The sequence below is a fragment of the Ixodes scapularis genome, unplaced genomic scaffold (genome assembly GCF_016920785.2).
Source record: "Ixodes scapularis isolate PalLabHiFi unplaced genomic scaffold, ASM1692078v2 PGA_scaffold2__306_contigs__length_199485367, whole genome shotgun sequence".
In the NCBI taxonomy this organism is placed as follows: domain Eukaryota; kingdom Metazoa; phylum Arthropoda; class Arachnida; order Ixodida; family Ixodidae; genus Ixodes; species Ixodes scapularis.
This window is the reverse complement of record NW_024609857.1, coordinates 124,302,062-124,322,894: the sequence shown is the minus strand read 5'-3', so window position 1 is coordinate 124,322,894 and position 20,833 is coordinate 124,302,062. Positions and strand designations below refer to the sequence as shown.

Below are 20,833 nucleotides of genomic sequence, written 5' to 3'. Positions count from 1 at the left end.
CTAGGTCGCTGAAGTCCTCAATCTATGCTACAGTCCTGCCCTCTGTCAGGTGCGGTAGATCGTTCCAGAAGTTTGCACGAGAGCCATACTGACGGTAGCCGATATTCTCCGTGGAATGACGTGTTACGTAGGCGCAAATTATATAGTCAGTGATAGAATCGTCAGAACGAGCGCATGATTGTCTCTCTTACACTTTCCCACCTTTACATCGCTAAGAATAACAACCACGTCACTTATTTCATGGCCGTTCCTGGACGCAGCCGCACTTTACCAGCGCGGTTCAGTTCGTCGAGCCAGAAGTGGTTCTTCGGGGATTGAGTCAAGAAAGGTTGGGCATTCTTGAGAATGGAACAATTTTTTTCTTGGCTGTTCCTTAAAGGTGTCAGGAATCATTTTACTCGAGCTGTCGACGCCGACTCCTCCAAGGTTGAATTGGGAAGATAAAATTGCAGGGACGGAGAAAAAAAACTGGGGTATGTGATAATGAGCTCTGGCAGAGAGCGCTCACCCGATCTTGGTTGCCGTTGCCGTAGCAAAAAACCCATCAACACCGTTAGTTGCTGCCAAAAATTAAACTATTAGGATCTCTTATGAGGACGTGCAACAAACGTCTAGGGAGCATTGGGGTCGTCATGGTTACTGATGCTTAATACATCTTCAATTAAGCTGGTAATGGTTTTGTTTGGACCTTGAGACCGGGTTTAAATTATTTGCATGGCTCACTGTGACTCTTTTTAGTTCTTGCGAATCATCTTCGATTCAGCTGTAAAACTGTCCCACGACGTAAGGGAAGGTTTGGGGATTTCAAACCAGTGTCTCACTCTTCCCTCTAGTACAACATAAAGATTCTGCGAGCGAGTGATCAGACGGGAGACTGTTCTTACTCAGAAATAAAATTTGAATTGGGACACTCTAAGCATGACATTGCTTTGGGCAGTGTAAAAGTGGGAATGGCATTTTATAGTGCAGTACGTTTGCTGACCACCATCATTCAATAGTATCTCTCCATTGACTAACGTGATTGGTTCTCCGCAACTTTCTAATAAAATTTGAAAAGTGAATAGAACTCCGCTTTTTTTTTATATCTTGTCATTGGACTATAGGGCTGTTTCAGATTATGTATATCCGCTTCAAAATCTCACCGGAATTCAAAATGGAAACGTTTAATCTATGAGTTTCTTTGCGCGGCAAAAGCTTTTTTTTTTTTTTTTTCCAGTTGAACTGAGTTCTTTATTTTGTGATCAACTGCGCCAGACAGCAGTAAGCGATGTAATTAGGAATGGGCTGGAGCTTGTCTGTATACAAATAAATAAAAGTTCTAGTTGTTTAAAGTTTTTATACGTATTTGTTTTTATTTGGAATTAAGACGACCTGGCGCTAAATGAAGCTGACATCTATTCGGCAGGGCCGACTTTGAAGAGAAAATGATCTTGGTGCGTGTCAGGAGGAGACAGCCGATTACGAAGCGCTTTTTCTTCTTCCATGTGACTGAGTTTATGGTAGCTAAAGTAAATGTATATGCTCCCCTTGCAGAGAAGAGCATCGCAAGGGTCTCAGAATTTTTCCTCTAAGTTCAGCGGAGGAAGCGGGGTGCAACGAGATGAGTAGGATACTCACCGCGCATATGCGCCGTCGGGCCACCTAGAAACAGCGCTCGCGTCATAGAAAGAACGAAATTATCTATGCCTAATTGTCACACACAGTTTCCTAAGTTTCGAGACGCTTCCTGTTCTTTTAAAGATCAGTATAAAATCTACATTTTGTTAACACATGCCAAAATTATGTTTCAGCCCAAAACCGACGCTCCACAAGGCAGCATCCCCGCAAGCACCGTACTCACATTTGACTCATGTGACTCCTTCTCCGCCAATAAGAGGTTTACGGCTTCAGCAATAAAAAAAAAAGGAAATGCTCTGGTTTGTTATTCTAGCGGCGAGTCGCAACCAGCGCCCTCTTTCGAGGCGGACGTCGCGTCTGTCAGAGACTTAGCCTTTCTTTTGCGTCAAGTTTAGGTATCTCGCTGCTCGTAACTTGCATTTTCCAGAGAAAAACGCGGAGCAAACATTAGTTTTATTTAAATCTCAAGTGATATTGCATATTTTAACGACGGGTAAAAATATTTGATTGAAATATGCTGACTAATTTTGTTTTGAATGTTAATGAGTGTATTTTAGGTAACTCATCTGCTGGTTTCCATTTTACTCTCCTAACCTGATGTCCGCCGCAGTCAATAATGCTATTCTTAAAAAAACTCTTTATTTTTCCAGAGTCATTTGTTCAGGCGTTGTATATTATTGATCATATTTTACCTACAACATATTTTATCCCGTTATTGTTCGCTTTGTATAATCGTGCACATTAGTTGTCCTACCTGACACCTGGAGGAATGATCCCTCAGGATCGTTCGCCCAAGTGAACTTCGATATACCATGCTCAAACATTTTCCGCAATTGAAGTCCGGTCATTGTGAGCACAGCCAGAGAACTTTCGAAGGGCATGGCGGCCATGATGTCTTTTCGGCGTACAATACCTATAGAGCAATACGATATATGTAAAACAACTTTAGAGGCAATAGTTACTTTGCAAATACACTGCAGTGACGAAGATTCAACGGTTAACTAAGCTAAAAGATGTACGTACTTTGAAAATAATAAATGTGTGCTTGAGGGCTTCATGTGTATTGAGAAAAACACCATTGACCGTATTATAAAGAGCAATTAGAGTAGTGAGACTCGTGGTAATTAAGGTTTCGCAAAAACACAATAATTGTGATAATGCAGTGATTGCGCAGGCGAGCTGGGGCCCTAAACTCCTCAAACACAAAGTTGTGGCCAAAATTCACGGAGCGCGCCGACTGGACTATACCGGCGATGACTTCGCGCTTTTTCCGCCGGCGTTCAATCAGCGCGCTCCGCAAACTTTCGGCTCCATCTTTGTGTTCGACGAGTTTAGGGCCCCTGGTGGATGTTAAAGATTTTGTTCTTAGCCCGAGACTGAGGCAGGAAAAGAGAAAAGTTTCGTTTTAATTTTATAATGTTATTTTAGCGATTTCTGATTATTATAATACGTAGGAGAGTGTCAGAGAGTTTATGCAGTGTCTATTGTTGCCATTTTTTTCATGGGACAGAGTTTTTGTGTATTGCATGCCATTGTGTTAATAACTTACATTGCGCACATGCTTGCATTGATATCGTAAGTTTTTTTTATGTCTGTTCATGTACAGTTCAGTTAAGTTTTTTGTATGCTTAAATCTTGAGCCTGCGTTCGCGGGTCCCGTATGCAATTGTTCAACCCTAGAGCGGACCAGGGGCTCAACATTTGTATTTTATTTTAAAATAAACTTTATTATTTTTTATCCTCATGCAAAGCATGCGCTGGCCATACGACAGTTATGTTGCATGTCTCATATATTGTATGAGATTTATTACATATTTTATTAAAAATAACCTTTTGTTCTCGCTCATGCCGACTAGGCTTTGCAGTTCGCTTGTGTAGATCTGGTATACTATAGTATGAGATAAGTATAATATCTCCTTCATTCTACGCTGAAGGCAAAATAGATGTCGTTCATGATGTAACAAAAGTAGAAGCCGAATGTGTATGCAGCACACATTGCTTAAAAACGTTGAAGTAAATTACGATATGAATTCAGCCATCTTATCTTAAACAAAACTCTTTTCAGTGCTGGCTAATTAACATATATCGCCCACCTTGTTTAATGGACGACCTTGTAATTCCGGCGTTCACAACAGCAGCATTTACGTCCGACCAGGCGCCCGGAACGGTGCTGTTCCTGTCGGCGTAGTAGGCCAGAAACGAGTCGGCTATGGTATTCACCATGTTGCATTCTTTCAGGCGGCAGATTTTGTGGTCGGCTTCGAGCAGCACCTTAGAGATACCAATATACTCCTCTCCAGCCTCTATAACTGCCCGTCTGTAAGGTTCCAGCATCTCTAGGGTTTTGTTATCTGGCAAGATAATGTTCGCATTACTTTTAATCGCACATAAGGCTGTTTTATTTACCGATGCATTTTTTCTACTGTCGAGACCGGTTATAACGAAGTCAACGAGAACCGTAAATCATTTTGCAATATCCGCTATTTCGTTATAACCAACTTCGGTTATAACAAAGTGCAAAAGGAAATGGGAGATAGTGATTGATTCGCTGTAGCCGCCATTTTGTCATAACCAACTTCGGTTATAACGAAGTGCAAAGGGGAATGGGAAACGGTGATCGCCACGCTGTAGCCGCTATTCTATTATGACGGACTTCGTAAAAACCGGTTTCAACAGTATAATCCTTCCAGATTCCAAACAGAAATATTGCAGTATCCGTATATCATGTTCAAGCAGATTTGTTTTTCGATGAGACCGATTAAAAGCTATTCTACAGTCAGAGCTGATTTCTCCTGCTTTGACGCACTGTAAATTTTTTCTGAGGCAAGGACATCAACAATTAATGATGCGAAATAACTCAGGAACCAGACATAAGTTATAGACTAACTTTCTGTGATTTTATAAATACCCGGCATTCCAATATTTACGGTGCTCTGGCCACTGAAAAGAAAAAGTTACTATAGGCATGGCGCGACACACGCCAGATTTTACCCGAAATATATTCAATTGTGAAACAATTTATATCTTTCCAGCAGTAGATCCGATAATGAACTGTCCAAGTTGTTATTCTGCTGTAGTCACAGACGGCTTAATAAACGCAGGTCTTGTCGAGTCTCCAGTATTGTATTACTGTTCTGCAGCCAATCAGATTGAGGGTCACAACAGACGCCCTACGTTTGTCAAGTTGTCAGCAACCAAAGTTGTGTTAATCTATGATTCTGCCCAAATATTGCAAACATCATAATCCTGCCTGCGCGAAAAAATTAGCGACTTGATACAGAAAGGAAGAAAACGCTGCCAAGTGAGGGGACACCAGGGAACAAAAAAAAAGGATATATTACGGAAGTACAAGTAGGATCCAACATATTATCTACCTGTACGCGTTCTCAGAATTCTGTAGGAAGGACCATATAACTACCGGATATAATTTGTATTATGTAAAAGTGCGTTTATATAATCGTGCTTAGCTACTTCTCTCGCAAGCACAAAAAAAAACAATGGGTAGGACACAGTGAACATGCTAAATCAATAACCAATTTTTCTTGATTTTTATCTGCACAGTAGCTCTAAGGTCATAAAACGTCGAACACATAATACTAACCCCCCTCACGTTTTAAAGGGCACTCGTTTCTAATAACTCCATACCTCGTAAGCTCAAGCTCCTAGATTGCAAAAACAAATTGCTTTCTGAATAGTCGGTAGAGAAATATACTCGCATTTTTATTTCAAGCTATGTTGTTGTAAGGAAGAGTTGCGTACCAAACTGTATGTCTGTGGTAAATACGTTTGCTACGTGCCTGGCTTATTGCCGCACGGCGATGCGCTAAATATAGGCTGAAAATCATAAGGAAATTATGCCAATTGTAGGATGATTTTTGCGTTTCACGTAAAATTCTGTTCCGCAGCTAAAAATAAATTTAAACTCAAGTGAAGAATAAAACTAATTACATACTTTCCGTATTTACTTAGTTCGTCAACATAACTAAAACCCTGCTAGAAAAAAAAAGTCACTTAAGAATGACGATACAGGTACCCCCTCTTTTTTACGCTTTCTCTATCAAAGGCTATAAAGTTAGAATAGAAAGTGCATACTAAAACTAGGTTCCTCGTTTCCTAAACATTCATCAAGGATAACATAAGCCAGGTGATACCGCGTTGTGTCAAATTATTAGCCAACAATAATTTAATTTAAGCTTATTTCCAATCACGTTTTTGGTTAAGTGTGCACTAGTCTGCCGCAGTTAACTCATAATTTTAGATTTCCGTCAGTGTTGCGGCCAGCTCTGTGACGTAAAAAAAATTATATTTTTCCATCATTTTGTCACAAGTGTTGCATTCGGCCGAGTAGGGCTCCAGGCCACGGCGAGAAGACGACTCCGAAAGCAGAGCAAACGGACTTTACTCCCAGGCAGGCTCGCGGAGAGACGAAATCCGAAGTACATTACCGACGGTGGAGCGGCCGATTTTTGTCGGTTGCTGCCAAGAACAAATAAAGAAAAAAGTGCGATGCTGAAGATATCGCTTTCGGCGCGGCGGCTATCAACAGCAGCGAGCCCACGTGCGCTTAGGCGTGACAACGCAGCACAAGCAAGTTATATCATAAAATGTGCACGAAATGTGTTTATACTATATTAGTGTTCACATAATTTTCAATGGCAGCATTGCACGGGCTTATAGATGCTTTCTCAATTTGTAGCACTATACTAAAACCGAGCCAACATACGCTGATTTGTATAAGAATGCGGGTCGTACCTTGCTCAACCGAGCTGTCTAGGAGAATAGGATTTCCCGACCAGTCCTTCAGCGTTCCATTCTTGTAGAATTGTATTTTCAAATAGCCCAAATATTTTCCAAACCAGAAATCTTGCGTTACAAGTGCAACAGTTCCACTGTCCCTCTGTACAACCGTTGGATACGGTCCCACTGGTGTGTCATTCCCAGGGCTTACACCTACAGGTAAAAATATAAATCGAAACATATGGCAAGGTTTCTTCTCAAGAAATGTCTGAACTTCGGGCAATGCGCAAATGTTTGCATTACAATTAAATGCTTTCCTATCAAAAAATCTCATTTGTATGAAAAGTTTATGTGTCCAATAAACGCATATAAATCCTACAAGATACAAAAGAACATATAAGAACCATACAAGAACTGTATGAGATATAAGAACATATAAGAACCTTATAAAAAAACTTGCGAGAAGTTTCTTAGAAGTTTATTATATGGCTTTTATATGTTCTTATATAGTGTGTATACAGTCCTTATATGGTTCTTCTATGTTCTTGTATATCTTGTATGATTCATATGTGTTTATTGGCCACAAGAAATTTCTTATACAAATGGCTTTTTCATTAGGGTTTCAATTTCAATTTCAATTTTTATTTTCGGATCAAGTCATACAAAATAAAGACCTGGCCCACAAAAGCAGCATTCTGCTTGTAAAGCGGATAGTTAAGACACTGCAACAAATGTGCATAGCCAATCATAGAGGAAGTTAAAATTGGGACTTTCTGCAAAATGAAAATTTTGACCCAGAGTCAAACACTTAATATCATGAATATATTCTGACGCAATAGCATAACACACGTATAGCTGATAATTTGATAGTTTACAAGTGATGAATTTGGAATATTGGGCAGTGTTCTAAGTTGGTATGAAGGGCGAGTTGGATATAAACAAAATTAAATAAGAACTTGCTGGAAAACAAACACTAACAAAAAACTTATCAGAGAGGCAACATGTGCATATTCATTTCAAATATGTTTTTGTGTACCCTTGGAGACATTGCGCATTTCTCAGGCATTCGCTAGCAACTTAAACTCTCTAACAATATAAATGTCGCGTTATATTATAGGGCGATGTGTTGCTGCTGGATAAAAAAATATCGTTTGGGAGTAACCGGGAAGTACAAAGCGCTTCACCAGGTCGCCCGCATGTTAAAGTATCTCTCCCCATTTCCACCGTAAGGCGGACAATTCCAATTGGGGTATCAAGTGGCACTTCGCCGTTGATGAAAGGCTGGCGCGGAACTACCTGTAGGGGCTTTTTTAACCTCGACGCGTGGCGGTAACGGTCAATAAATTACTCAAAGTGGGGATAGAAGCTGTATCACCAAGCTGCAGTAAATGTCTACTTGTTGTTAAACCGGTGAGTTACGTGACTTTCTGAGGCGTATAGCGACAAGGCGAATCAAGCACTGGCACGCATACGTGTTGTGATATTCGTCGAGAACGAAGGCTGCAAACTGTGTTTGTTTTAACATACAATGTGTTTATTGGATGCATTTCATGCGAAAAGCGTTACACTCGAGTGTGACGAAGAAGCGTTATACCCAGGTGAAGGCAAAACACAGCATACACATCCCCTAGCAGGCACATGGAAGCATTTAGAAGGCAAACTTCGCTACACTTAAAAAAACGTAATTAAAATTGTGCCTAATGAATCATAACAAGCGAGATTAACCAAGCAGCTGAGAGGGAATCAAGCCACGGACCCTGCGATCACCATGAGGAGAAGGTTAATGTGAACGCAAGCAGCTGTATTGGGTATGGCTCACGGGAGTCTGCGGTATCTTAGAAGCCTGTCGGCGCGCGTAACTGAATCTCCAATTATAAAGCGTAGCTCCCCACGTGATCTCACGACGCTACACGGTAGATCACAGTAACGCACAAACGAATAGAGCAGCTCGCTTATGATACCACGACTTTGCAAAGCAGCCAATATAGGGCAAAGCGGGCACGCTAATTCACCTATCCTCGCGATTAGTTCGGTAACCACAAGGGGTCCTCGCAATTAGAGGGCATTAACATCTCAAGGTGCTCCACGCAGTGTCAGAAATAGTAGTACCCATAATAGCTCCTCAATGAAGCATATATATAGTTCCTTCAGAATTCATTCCAGGCTAAATTTAAACTTGTCTTGAAAATTCTGATGAAACGGAGGAGCGCATGAGTCGTACGTGTGTGCAAACCACATGAAACCACCCAAAGCCCCACGTAAAGAATCATAATTTATATCCTAACGCACGCCAAAGAAACCAGCGACACACGATGTGCTCTCCACGTTTATCAGAATAATCAAGAAAAGTTTAAATTTGTTTATTTCATTGAAATATTTCTTGCTTAAACGTAAGTACGTTACACTAAGTTTGAGGGGCGTTTTTGTTCCGAATTCACTCGAACTAATGGCAGTGCTTTTTTCTACGCTTCTACTCACCCTCCGTGTTGCGGTCAGGGAGGGTGTGATGTTTGCTCATCGTTATAGATGTGATTGAGAGACATCGGTTAATGTTCTGTTATACTCCGACGTTGAGCGCAGCAAACGTAGCGTAGCGCAAAACGCGCGCGTTTCATTGGCCGGCGAGCAGGAACTCGATATCTGCGAACAATCAGTATCTGTGTACGCTGCTCTATATACGCTGCGTTTGATACACTCGACGCCAAAGTATAGCAGAGCCTTTAGGAATCCAGCCCTTTTGAGCCCGGCGGCCCTCATTCACAACACGTACGTCACGAAGTGACGGGCGAAGACGGTCCTTCGTCACCCCAGCCTAGAATTTCTTTACTTTCGGACTTGAAACAAGGTGGCGATAGTACGGATGTAGCACTTGAACGCTTTCGGGAACTATATTGAAAGTTTCGCAGTATTTGTAAGATACAATTCTTCTATCGTATCTTTGTAAGATACAATCTTTACCATCTATCTCCGAGAAACGGTCGTTTTTAACATATTGGCAATTCGTTTAAGCTCATGTTGAGAGGACGAATAAAAAAATAGCAAATATACGACACGAGAAGTGTTCAACAAGATAGAAAAAAACAAGATTTTTTTTATATCAAGTAAATAACATTTATTTGGTTTAAATTATATTCATTTAATTTCATTTAGATTTTTTTATTTAGGAAGAGTTATTGGATTTAAATCAAAATTATTAGACTTAAATACGATTTATTAAATTTCAATTAGATCAATTTTATTTAAATTAAACTATTCGTATTTAAATTTTATTTCTTTATTTTAAATCATTGTAGCAAAATAAAAGGTTATTCTTTATCACCGTATGCACTTCAAAACAAAGCAGATTAATTTATCTATCCTTTAAATCACAGAAAAAAATACGGAAAGAAACGTAGCACTGTACGTTTTAACCTTTTATGGTGCAGTTTAATTAATTAACAGCGTTTTACTGATATAAGCTTGCCATACTAGAAGTAAAGCAGCGCATTCGTTAGTAAAAAGCTGTATTCACTTGTTCGTTCGCGTTCTCAGTTGCTTGCGGTAGGCCATTACGCTTATTGTTTTGCTTCCTTGTTTTGCATTTTGATTTGCTTGCCTAGTAGGACATTACGTAGCTGACAAACGAAGCGGAGCGTAGAAAAAAGCTCTACGCTCTTATTTGCTCATAAGAGTTGTTTGTGATACACATTGCTATATTTTTTTTTCTTGTTGACTCCGATTTTAATACAAAACAAGTGCAGGTAGACAGCATCAATCGTGATGAAATAGTAAATAAAGTATTTTGGGAAATACATCCGCAGAAAACTTTGATGTAAAGCATTATAGTAAAACCGGTGTGTTTTAAAACAAGATTTAAATAATCTTGGTTTTCATTTTTCACCCTGGTTCAGCAGCTAGCCGGCAGATGACGCCGATGTGTTCTCTCGTGCTAAGCGCTTACAAGAGGTCGTAGTCATAATTATTATAATGTACGCTAGATGTTAAACTGGCGCTAGTGTCAATGCAACTTCCGGGAGGCAAATTGAAGCAGACAGCAACCAGTCTACTTTTGCGGTGCTCCTGAGCATTCCTATGGGAAAAAGAGCGGGAATTTTGTCTCTTCGACGGGAAAATACCATAGATGACTTGATATTTTGGTCGTACCGAATAGTGCGGACCTTTATTAACATTGTAAAAGTGCAAATGCTTTAATTACAATTTTTTTATTTAAAACTGAACGGTGGTAAACTTCGGATTATTTCAGGCCCAAACCTCCGTTCCATAGCAGGTATGTAAAAACGAGGGACGATTCTAAGCAAATAATAATCGAAAGGAATGGAGATTTCGTTCAAGGTTCGCCAGCATTCTGTTGGTGCTGATACATTTCTAATATGCCTGTTCTGTCAATATACAAAAATGACTCCGTCGTGCACCTACCAGCACCTAGAAATATTTGAAACGTAAAGAATAATGTACGTGGGCTATTAACGGTGTGTCTTTTTCTACTTCGAGCAGCTTTTATGGGGCTCTTGTTGTCTGGCCTCTCTTGATTTTCAAACGATTTCGAGCATGCGGGTGATGTTTTGAATGCAGAATAAGCATCTTCGCACATATTCATGAGCATAAAGAATAAACCAGTACTTACTTATTGATAAGCGGACTATATTACCTGGCTTTCAATTTATTTTGGTTTGCATGCACAAAGAGTTAGTATTTCAGTGTTACTGAGTAGTTCTTGCCGTCTCTATTCCTTTTCACATGTTCTTCGTTCGTTTGGCACGTATATCCCCCCTTCTCGAAAGTGTACATGCCGTGTTCGCGCTAACAGTGTCCGACATTGCCCATAAATACAAGTACGAAGCCGTTTTAGCACCGTTTTTAATGCCACTCCGGCTTAACAAAACAAAGTTGGTAACAAGAAGGTTTACACGTTTCGCCACATATGCAGGTGGCATTTTCAGCACATACTGACACAAATTAGGCGAGGGGTCAACCAGATATTATTTATCACCAACGTCCCCGTAAATATCCAGCAGGGAACCACGGGTAGTGTTGCACACGGATAAATAATGAAGAATGAACCATGACACAAGCCGCTTCCTTGGGCCCCGCCGCTGTCGTTGTCCCAGAGTCGCCGCACTGTGCAGGTCAAACGTGTGCCCCTCGTCCAGCAGTGGGCGACAAGTTCCGCCTTGATCGTTTTGCGTCAATCGCCTTGGCCACGACACTTTAGTGTCCCTTCAGATTCGCTGCCCTCCTCCTTCTTGTCTCGCCAATGTACATAGCATCGCAATTGACTCACATAACTTCGCATACTGCCCCACTCTGGACGTTTTTTGGCTTCGGGAACACATTCGCCAGAGTGTAATGAGGTTTAAACTCACGTCGGGCAAAAGGCGTCGTCGCTGTGCCTCAATTATTTTACGTTGTCGCGTACGTTGTGCATATTGGGGGAAAAAACAATGTGCCCACGCCCCGGTGTCATCGAAAGAGGAGCGCGTGTCAACAGCAGCGCGTCATTGAAGGCGTGCCAAACAACCCTTTCCTTCTTACGGAAAAGAAAAGTGGACGCAACGGCCAAACGAACGATGCGAAAGAGCACGGTGCAAACCGCGCCGTGGCCGCGTAAAATCAGTCCAGTCCAGTAGAAACCACGACCGGGCAAAACAAAGACGGCTGCATGCACCAGAACAATGAAGGCTAATGAATTAAAAAAAAATGACGCCACGGATTTTCAGTTCCCTTCATCTGAAGTCTTGCACGAGTACACCATGGTCAGTAAAAGTGCATTTGGAAGTTTTGCCCAATCGAGTACCATCATGCCAGACAGAAAACTTTTCGAGAACTTCGAGAACATTTTTAGAGGGCCGAAAGTGTACCCTTCCCGACTGCTTCGTAGGCTTGTTATCATGTTGAGGTTGGCAGATTATGAACTGTTGTGTTTTCTGAGATGGACCAGAGTAGTGCAGTGACGAAACTAGCAGGTGCTGTTAAAATATAAAGGTGCCTAAAAGTACTACCCTGCCCCTGCCCGCCTGAACCACAAGATTGTCACGAAAGCAATCGTCGCTGACGAAGCTTCGCTGACAATGTGGCCCTGCTGGGTAAGCCAGCAACGTCTGAATACCTCGATCTTTTTGACGATATCAACTGTATCAAAGATTCTAAAAAGTTTGTGTCAGAGTTTCACGATGTTCGTTTGTGTGACGGTGGACCAAGCACCAAGAATTACCCAAATGTTCAGCCAGCAAGTGATTTTCTTGATCCCAAGAACCGGCGGCGACACAAACTACGTGTCCTGTCGCTCAAGCGAAGTGAAAGTGCGTGCCCGCACTGGCAGTGCCTCCTGACAACAGTTTGGATTTACGAAAAACGTCTGCTAGATAAGAGCAGGAAAAGGCACCCCACTATTTTCGCTTGACACTGCCCAGAAGGGCAACACGCCTGATTTCAGCAGAGCCCAGCATGCATTGAAGAAATCTGCTGGTCGCCTAAAAAAGAGGGGGCATTCACTGACCTCAAGTTGAAGGACAGACAAGCGAAGCTATGCATAATTTTAATAAAGTTCTGATGGGTAGGCATAGTGTCTTACATATTCCCGAAGCCAAGGCAACATCCCTTAAAGAGTGCGTAACAGCTGCCAACTGTAGAAGCAAGAAAAAGAGACGTTACGCAGATTACTGATTCCTGCACTGTCTGCTCTCGAACATACGCAGCCCGTCGAAATATTCCGTCTTAAGAGACAACAACATCCTACAGCTTCTTTGTATATCAACTGAATAACATCCTACTGCTTCCTTGTATATCAACTGTAAGAAAGTAGTTTTCCATGGTTCGTAACAAATGTGGCTTTGACATTCGCGTTTTTCCTTTTCTTCTGAAGCAGGAAACAAGAGTTGTTTTTGAGAGGCATGGAAATCTTGAGTTCGATGAGGCAATATATTTGTTTCACTTCCGAAGTCATAAAGAAGTGGGGATGCATCAGATTATAAGCCCATCTTGCCCAAGTGCTCGCTTACGATCTTTTTTTTTTAAATTATTATTTAGAGCTTTTTATTATTTTTATTAAAAGCCTACTTATTGCTAGCCGACACGACTTTGTTTCTGGCAGGTCGACGACCACTAATCCGGTCACTTTTACATCAAAGGCCTCTCATATTTTCTGCGAACATGGTCAACTCGATGTTATTTATTTCGACTGAAGCAGGGTTTTCGACCCGGTCTATCATTTAATATTAATATGTAGGCTTCCTCTATATGCTGTTTGTGAACAGGCCCTTTAATTTTTTAGGAGCTACCGACTGGACAGAGAAGGTTTTGTTCGAGTTAACCATATAAATTCCAGGACACACATAATGAACTCGGGCGTGCCTCAGGGACCTGATTTAGGTCCCCTCCAATTTTAAGCATTTGCTAATTATGTTTCTCTTGTCATCTCACTTTAATCTTTCTTATAGTATGCCGATCATATTAAAATATATTGAAACAAACGATTGACGACTGCCAGAAGTTTTTGGGAGACATCAGTTTATTTAACGATTGGTGTACTAAAACCAGCTTTCTCGAGGTTGTTCTAAACCAGTTATGACATTTTTTTTTTTAATTCAAACTCAGAACGTATCTTTTATTATTATATTTCTGCATATTTATTGAGTGGCGTGAGAGGCATAAGAGATCTCGGCGTTATATTTAATTTAATCCTGTGGTTCGATGACAGTGTAAACAAAAAAGTTCGAGTGTCTTTACGAGCCCTGGGAATAGTATGTCGCTAAAGAAATGTGTTTGATAATCGATGTGCCTTCCTTACACTATAGTTCATTTAGTCGCTCCCGGTTAGAACACACGTCAGTTATGTGGAATCGTATGGAAAACTAATTTTAGAGCGCAGCCCTTTGGCGCCCTTTTCCGGTTTTAGCGGCGTCTCACCGTCGGCGTCGGCGTAAACGCGCGCGTTGCATTATAAGACGTGACAGCTTCTCGCTAAAATTTACGGGTTAAGTTTCCCGCTAAAGTTAACGGGGAAATGTTTCTGATAAATTTAGTGGTGAAATTTCCCACTAAACTTAGCCGGGAAATTTATCCGCTAAATTTAGCAGGGAAATGTTTTTGCTAAATTTAGCGTGAAGATTTCCCCGCTATACATAGCAGGAAAATTTTCCTGCTAAATATATGGTGTTTAAGTTTCCCTGCTATATTTAGCAGGGAAATTGACGTTACGTGACCTCCAACAGCAGTTCAGTTTCCCCCCTAAATTTAGCATTGAAAATGACGTCATGACTTCGTGCCACGTCACCCATGAACAAATTCAGCAGCAGGAGGAAAGGAAGAGGAGGGGAAAGCAGGAAGAGGGGGGACCGTACGGGGAAGGAGGAGGGGCATTTCTTCCCCTCCGTACCCTCCCCTCCACCTCCTCAAGAGCTGCCGCTCTAGTTTGGTTTTCTTTCCCCAATATAACATGTGAAAACAAAATGCATTTCTATGTTTAAATTTTGTTTTTCTGAGAATGAGCATTCACTGAATTATGAGGTTGTGCCGGGACGCGCAAACTTACCTTACAGAAGCGTCAATCGAAAGCAGACTTTTTTTTTAAATACTATGCATGTTTTGATTAATTCTTGAGATATCTTGTCTGGTGTGTGTATTAGAGACCTGCGAATGCCTACATGGCTTAAATCCATATTTTATGCTGCTACAAAACTTAGTCAGCTCAGCCCAGCGTTTAGATTATAAGATACTTTAATGTTCCACCAAAGAACTGGATATTTCAACTCCTGCCTTTAGGAGAAAAGTTTAATATACAAATTGAACTCCCGTTCAAGTCGGTACGGAGTTAAGAAACACAAATTATTCAAAATTATGGCGTCAAATTTTTGCCTCCAAGTTGTTTCTTTTTAATATACATGAAATGTATTTTCTTTAGGGTGCTGAAACGCCGTAAAATTAATATTTCACTTGTTTCTTTCTTGAAGCTCACTACTCAATACCTTGGACTTTTGTACGATGTTGTAAATGCCTTCTATTAACTAATGTCATGGAGTGATAAATAATATTGTCCTCATATACCATGCCCTGCAATTTGAACTGCATTCCTACGCCTTGTGTAATATTGTTAAGTGTAGGTATTGTCGATTTATTCGCCCTGCTTTTGTTTCGGTGTTTCAGTTTATGCGTACTTCGTAGTGTGTAAGTTTGGGTGTCCCAGAACCAAGATCGCACGGTTGTTTCTGGGCGCCAAATAAAATTGGTTCTTGAATCTTGATATTCATGACTGTTAATAATTATATTAGACGAAACGCCACAAGTGTACGTTTAACACCTCTTTGAGTCTGCGTTCTTATGTTCAGTTGCCTCTACAGTGAATAAGCCCTAACACAACATACCGGTATTCAATTGAAAAAATAATTACAACAGGATTACGTTATAAAAAAATATGTTTTGTTGCGACTGGATTTACTGTTTTTTTTTTATGTAGGCAGACGAGGAGTCAGAAGAGAAGCATGGTTCACGGACCCGTGCTCTCTCGGTCTGAACAAGGCACGCTCACCAGCAAACATAAACGGTCTGGTCGCCCAAAGTTCCATTGATATTTCTAAGTGGACTTCACGCATCTAATATAAATAAGTGTAATTACTCTTGGTATAACTTGAAGTGTGATAGAACATTCCTTAAAAATATGATATAACATATATGCATTGCTACAATCCAAATGAACGATCTTTTTTTCTTGATGAGCTTCCTAAAAAATGCATTCTTCCGGTTGGACGATTGAGAGCGTTCACTACGTTGAACATTGTGGTCTTGTGACGATTGTTTAATGAAGGGAAAGAGCTGTCTTCAAGGAATTTGTGCTCACTTGAAATCTAGAAATGTATGTGCTCAAAGGATATTCGCTTTTCATGTCTAGGGGTTAAAATTGTGTGGTCTAAACACAGCTAAATAATATGCAGTGTATGTCTCATTGCTACCCATCCTCAATCAATGAAGCCTAGCAATCGTTTTTCACAAAAAACTTTACATAGAATATTACATGTTTATTAAATTATATAAAATAAATGTCTTAAAACTTACCATTGTAAAGAAACGTGTTGGTATGACCACCAACAATAAAATGAAGGTCTTCTACTTTCTTTGCAATGTTTATATCTACTTCGTACCCCACGTGACTTATCAGAGCAAATATTTTCACGTCTTGTTTCTTCAGAATTTCGATTTCACTTTTAATGCTCTCAATCTCGTCCAGAATTTCTATTCCACCTGAAATTATATCACATACACAATTTATACATATAAAATTTTAACACAACTACAATTCAATATAAAAATTTGGGCTAATTAAGACTTTTTACGTGGTGTTTGGTCCTATTGTATATATTGCACTGTAACTTGGTCAATATATTCCGGTGAAAGCATCTAATCATGTAAATAATAGCAAGGTAGCCGCTTACAATAGCAACAGTTCGAAATACAAGCAGAATACAAGTATTGCGTTCGTATGTAGTTTGATCTGTGTAATTACGATTAAAATGGCTTGATATGAAGTTTTAAATCACTAATTTGAAACTACTACAGAGCATGCGACGGTTTGCCTTGATAAAAAAACGCTCAACTTCACTGTGTAACCAGTCACGGTTTGGGTTCTTCATTGGGAGCATATGTTTGGGAGACATCAATGTTCATTACAGGAGCTTTTTTAATATAATATTTTGAATTGTCAATACATAATATCTCCATGATTTACAATTTACCAGAAGACATTGCTAAATATCTTTAAGGTAGAAGTTTTGACTTTCAAGATTGAGGAAGACAACAATGACAAAACACTTCCAGGAGCTCGACATTCTCATGAAAACTGCAGCATTGATGAGGTAACTCATTGTCAGAACTACTGTTTGGTTTTTTTTTAACTCTTTAATATGGACTTGTGGGAAAATTTAAGTATTGATGGACGAAGAGCGCGTTGGTGCGGGTGTAGATAGAAGAATCTTGATTAACACTTTCTTTCTTTCTTGAATATTGACAATTTAAGAAATATGCCTATATTTATAAACCAAAACACCTTCTTAGAGCATATTAAATTCGCGAATAAACTGAACAAATGGGCACCTGTAGGTCGCAAGCAAAACCTTTCAAAATAGAAATATTTGAGAAGTGTGTTTTATCTAGGGAAAGTTGAAGACTAAAAAAATGAGAGCAGCATTCTCCAAAATTTGAACGACAATGCTAATGGAGACGACTAAGTTGGGCCATTCAGGGAGTTATAATGTGCTTTAGACAATAGGGCATCGGGCCTTCGTGTTAGAACGTTGTCCCAACTTGTCACCCGCCTTTCTTTTTTTCTAATCAAACGAAAGTCACATTACGGGGCCGACTGACCAACCAGAGGAAACCACAGCACGTGGCAGCGCTTTTCAAGGTCGACCACTTCTTTCGTGTGCGATACTTCGTTGACTAGACTACAACTTGTCATTTTGCTCTTTTAGCCAAGTTCTGCGAATGAAGGTTCCACGACTTAGGAGAAAAGTGCATAGTCGAAGTGCAGTTTGGATTGCAGGTTTTGCTCAGAGTTCGTCTTCTTTGTGGATCCCTCTAAAGGGGCCCTGCAATCATACTTAAAGGGATCCTCCGCCGAGCTCTTCATGGTCCCCGATTTGCTTGAAACTTTGCTAAACTCGCCAAACAACATCGCCAAAATAGTATCCCAAATATTAGGTCAAAATAATTTTTTTTCACGAAGTTATTGAATTTACAATTTTGGTCCTCACCGTGTTTTTCAAACTGAAAGTCTCTACTGGCAACAATAAAAAAGTGACGTCATTGGAAGTGCAGGGGTTCACTCTTTGGACTGTAGAATTTGTTCCCAACTGATTTGAAGCAGTTTCATGGTGTCAAATGAATGCCTTGGAAGCTCGCTCCAGTCCCCGCGCTCCAGCACGGAACAAATCATCGGCATATTCTATTTTCTAGACTGCTCGCCCGACTGGCAAGCTGAACTTCCACTGACGTCACGGCCCTGAAAAGGGCGGGTATATTTGAATGTCTGTTTTTGCATCATTTTCATTTGCCGATTTCGCAATAACTATTATGAATTTCACGATATTAAATAGCATTCCAGAAAGGGTAAAGGCCTGGGAGTCAGAAAATATAGTTAGTTGAGGTAGCTCAAAAATCGGCGGAGTACCCCTTTAAGCGTCTACCTTTTTTGCGGTTTCCATGTCTCTTGGGGTTGGGGCAAGCCAGCGGGCACGGAGAGAGTAACTAAATATCAGTGCGTCATATTTTAACCGGACGACGCGGAAACCTCCTCCACCGACGAGGGCGACCCGCGGTACCGAAAGCGCGCAAAATGTGACGTCTTTGGTCCTGGGCTTGTCACAGGTCAAAGCCGCTAAGAGCTTTTTTTTAGTCGAGACACAAAATAGAAGTGTCGCGAACCGTTTCAATTATGTATGAAAGTAGTTTTTGTTCACTATTTTAGATCAGAAAAGAAACAAATGCAGTTTAGAAAGTACGGAAACGAGAAATGACCCGTCGACATACCCGCCACCAAGCGGCGGAAAAAAACGGCGCATACTAGAAAAGGCTAGTGGGATGAGGCTACGACAAACGAGGAGAGTAGAAAGGTCCCGGATGTACGCGACGGCGCTGTGGTCGTATACCGGCTCAAGAATCCGACCGGTTCCGAGCGTTCCGAAGGCCTTCGGCGCGGGCCCTGTTGGCGATTTGGCCATTTGGCGGTGCGTCAGCGCGAAATGGCTGCCGTTCTGAACTGATCTTTACCCCGTGTTTGCTGTCGTTTGTGGCCAATGAAATGTTATGCCGAATTAGTGTTTAGTCGCGCTGCAAATGCAATACGAGCTGCCCTGGCCATCCGCTTCATACAGCCCATCCAACACGTGCTTTAGTGGCGCCCTCTCGAGCCGTCAACACGGAGTGCGGCAGCCGTATGCGCTCGATGAGCTCACTACTCCTCCTCTAGTTCAAGGCCACTCAAAGCAGGACCTACGACGTCATGAAGGAGGTTATTTTTTGCTTGTTTTTGTAATTCTAATTTGCCTATAACTTTTAAAATAAAGCGAAATTTGAGAAAAGAAAAGTTGGATTAAGTTACTACGATCAGTACGCTCAGGTTCAGTGCAAATTAAAAACCAGTCAAAAAGTCATTGCAGGGCCCCTTTAAGGTGGACTGCCTTGAGTTTGGGGGCATGCCCTTCCGTGTAAGGGCGGCGTGCTGGAGTCAGCACAATTCGTTCAAGGGAAATTTGCAAAGAAGCAGTTTATAAAAGGTAGGTCTTTGAACATGCTCGAAGGAAAGCTTCTCCGTCGAAAAACAATAATATTATAACAACGTTTCTGGGCTGCCGTTGCTACAGGACGACCGTTCAGGAAAAGTCAAAAGAACCTGGAAATCGTCAGTGTATTCCTTCTACCAAACATCATGGTGTCACATAGGATCTCGCACCCCGTCGGCAACCGACCTACCAGATTTAGAGTTTTTAAGACGCGGTATGCGCGCTAGATCAATAATTGGCCGCGATCTTTACCTCCAACGTCCTATAACGCATTTAAGGGGGAATCATTTACCATTATTTTGAAGAAAATTAAACTGCCGTTTCGGGGAGTGAAGAACATTTTTTTTTTATTAATTACCCCGCTAATTGTGCGCGAAAAATCGGCACATAGGCCACGTGGCGTCAGTTTCCACGCTAAATTTAGCTGGGAAACTAAAGTGGTGAATAGACCCCGCGACGTTAATATTCCTACTATATTTTTGTGGTGAAATCGTATTGATGTCTGTTTTACGTGTCTTAGGTCACACGACGTCAATTTCCCTCCTAAATTTAGCAAGAAACTTTACGTGATTAGGTAACGTGACATCATTTTCTCGCCACACTAAACGAGGAAACTAAATTGGTGTATAGGTCACGTCACATCAGGTCATGTGACGTCAAAAGTTCCGCTAAAACTAGCAAGGAAACTATATAAGTGCGTAGGCCTTGTGACGTCAGGTCACATAATATCAAATTTCCCGCTAAATATAATGGGCAAATTGAATTGATCTATAGGTCACGTAACGTTAAGTCACGTGAAGTCAGTTTTTCCCTTGACTTTGGCGGGGAAACTTAATAGGTATATGGATCACTTGGCGTCAGGTCACGTGACATCAATTGACATTAGGTGACCTAAGCACCAATTCTTTTTTCCCGCTAAATTTAATTAAAATCCACGAACTTACGGACGAACGGACAAAAGTTTTGGGATTGGAGCTGCTGTTAAAAGCATTTCGTGCTTTAATAACTTCACACTAATTTAACACAAACTAATTTGCATTTTTGCATGCACAATAAGGGGCACATTTAAATTCAATGCATCAAGGGATTTTTGCTCTGCGATAGCTAATTTTTTCAATAAAACAACCAAACTGTTATTGGACCCTCTTGAATGTTTGATAGAGGCAGAACTTGCTTAGTATTCAAGGTTATATTACTTTGCTGCTGTTTAA

The 20,833-nt window shown here is 40.9% G+C and overlaps 1 protein-coding gene across 1 annotated transcript in view; it reads right to left on the bottom strand.

Annotated features, from left to right (window-relative positions):
- The window catches only part of LOC8041448 (protein 5NUC-like), a 63,027-nt gene that overhangs the window by 4,408 nt on the left and 37,786 nt on the right, over window positions 1-20,833 (bottom strand). The window contains exons 4-7 of the mRNA XM_040205674.1: window positions 16,402-16,587; window positions 6,370-6,567; window positions 3,711-3,968; window positions 2,372-2,530 (exon numbers count right to left, since the gene is read on the bottom strand). Of these exons, the coding sequence (XP_040061608.1) occupies window positions 2,372-2,530; window positions 3,711-3,968; window positions 6,370-6,567; window positions 16,402-16,587 (801 nt within the window). The remainder of the gene's footprint in view (window positions 1-2,371; window positions 2,531-3,710; window positions 3,969-6,369; window positions 6,568-16,401; window positions 16,588-20,833) is intronic.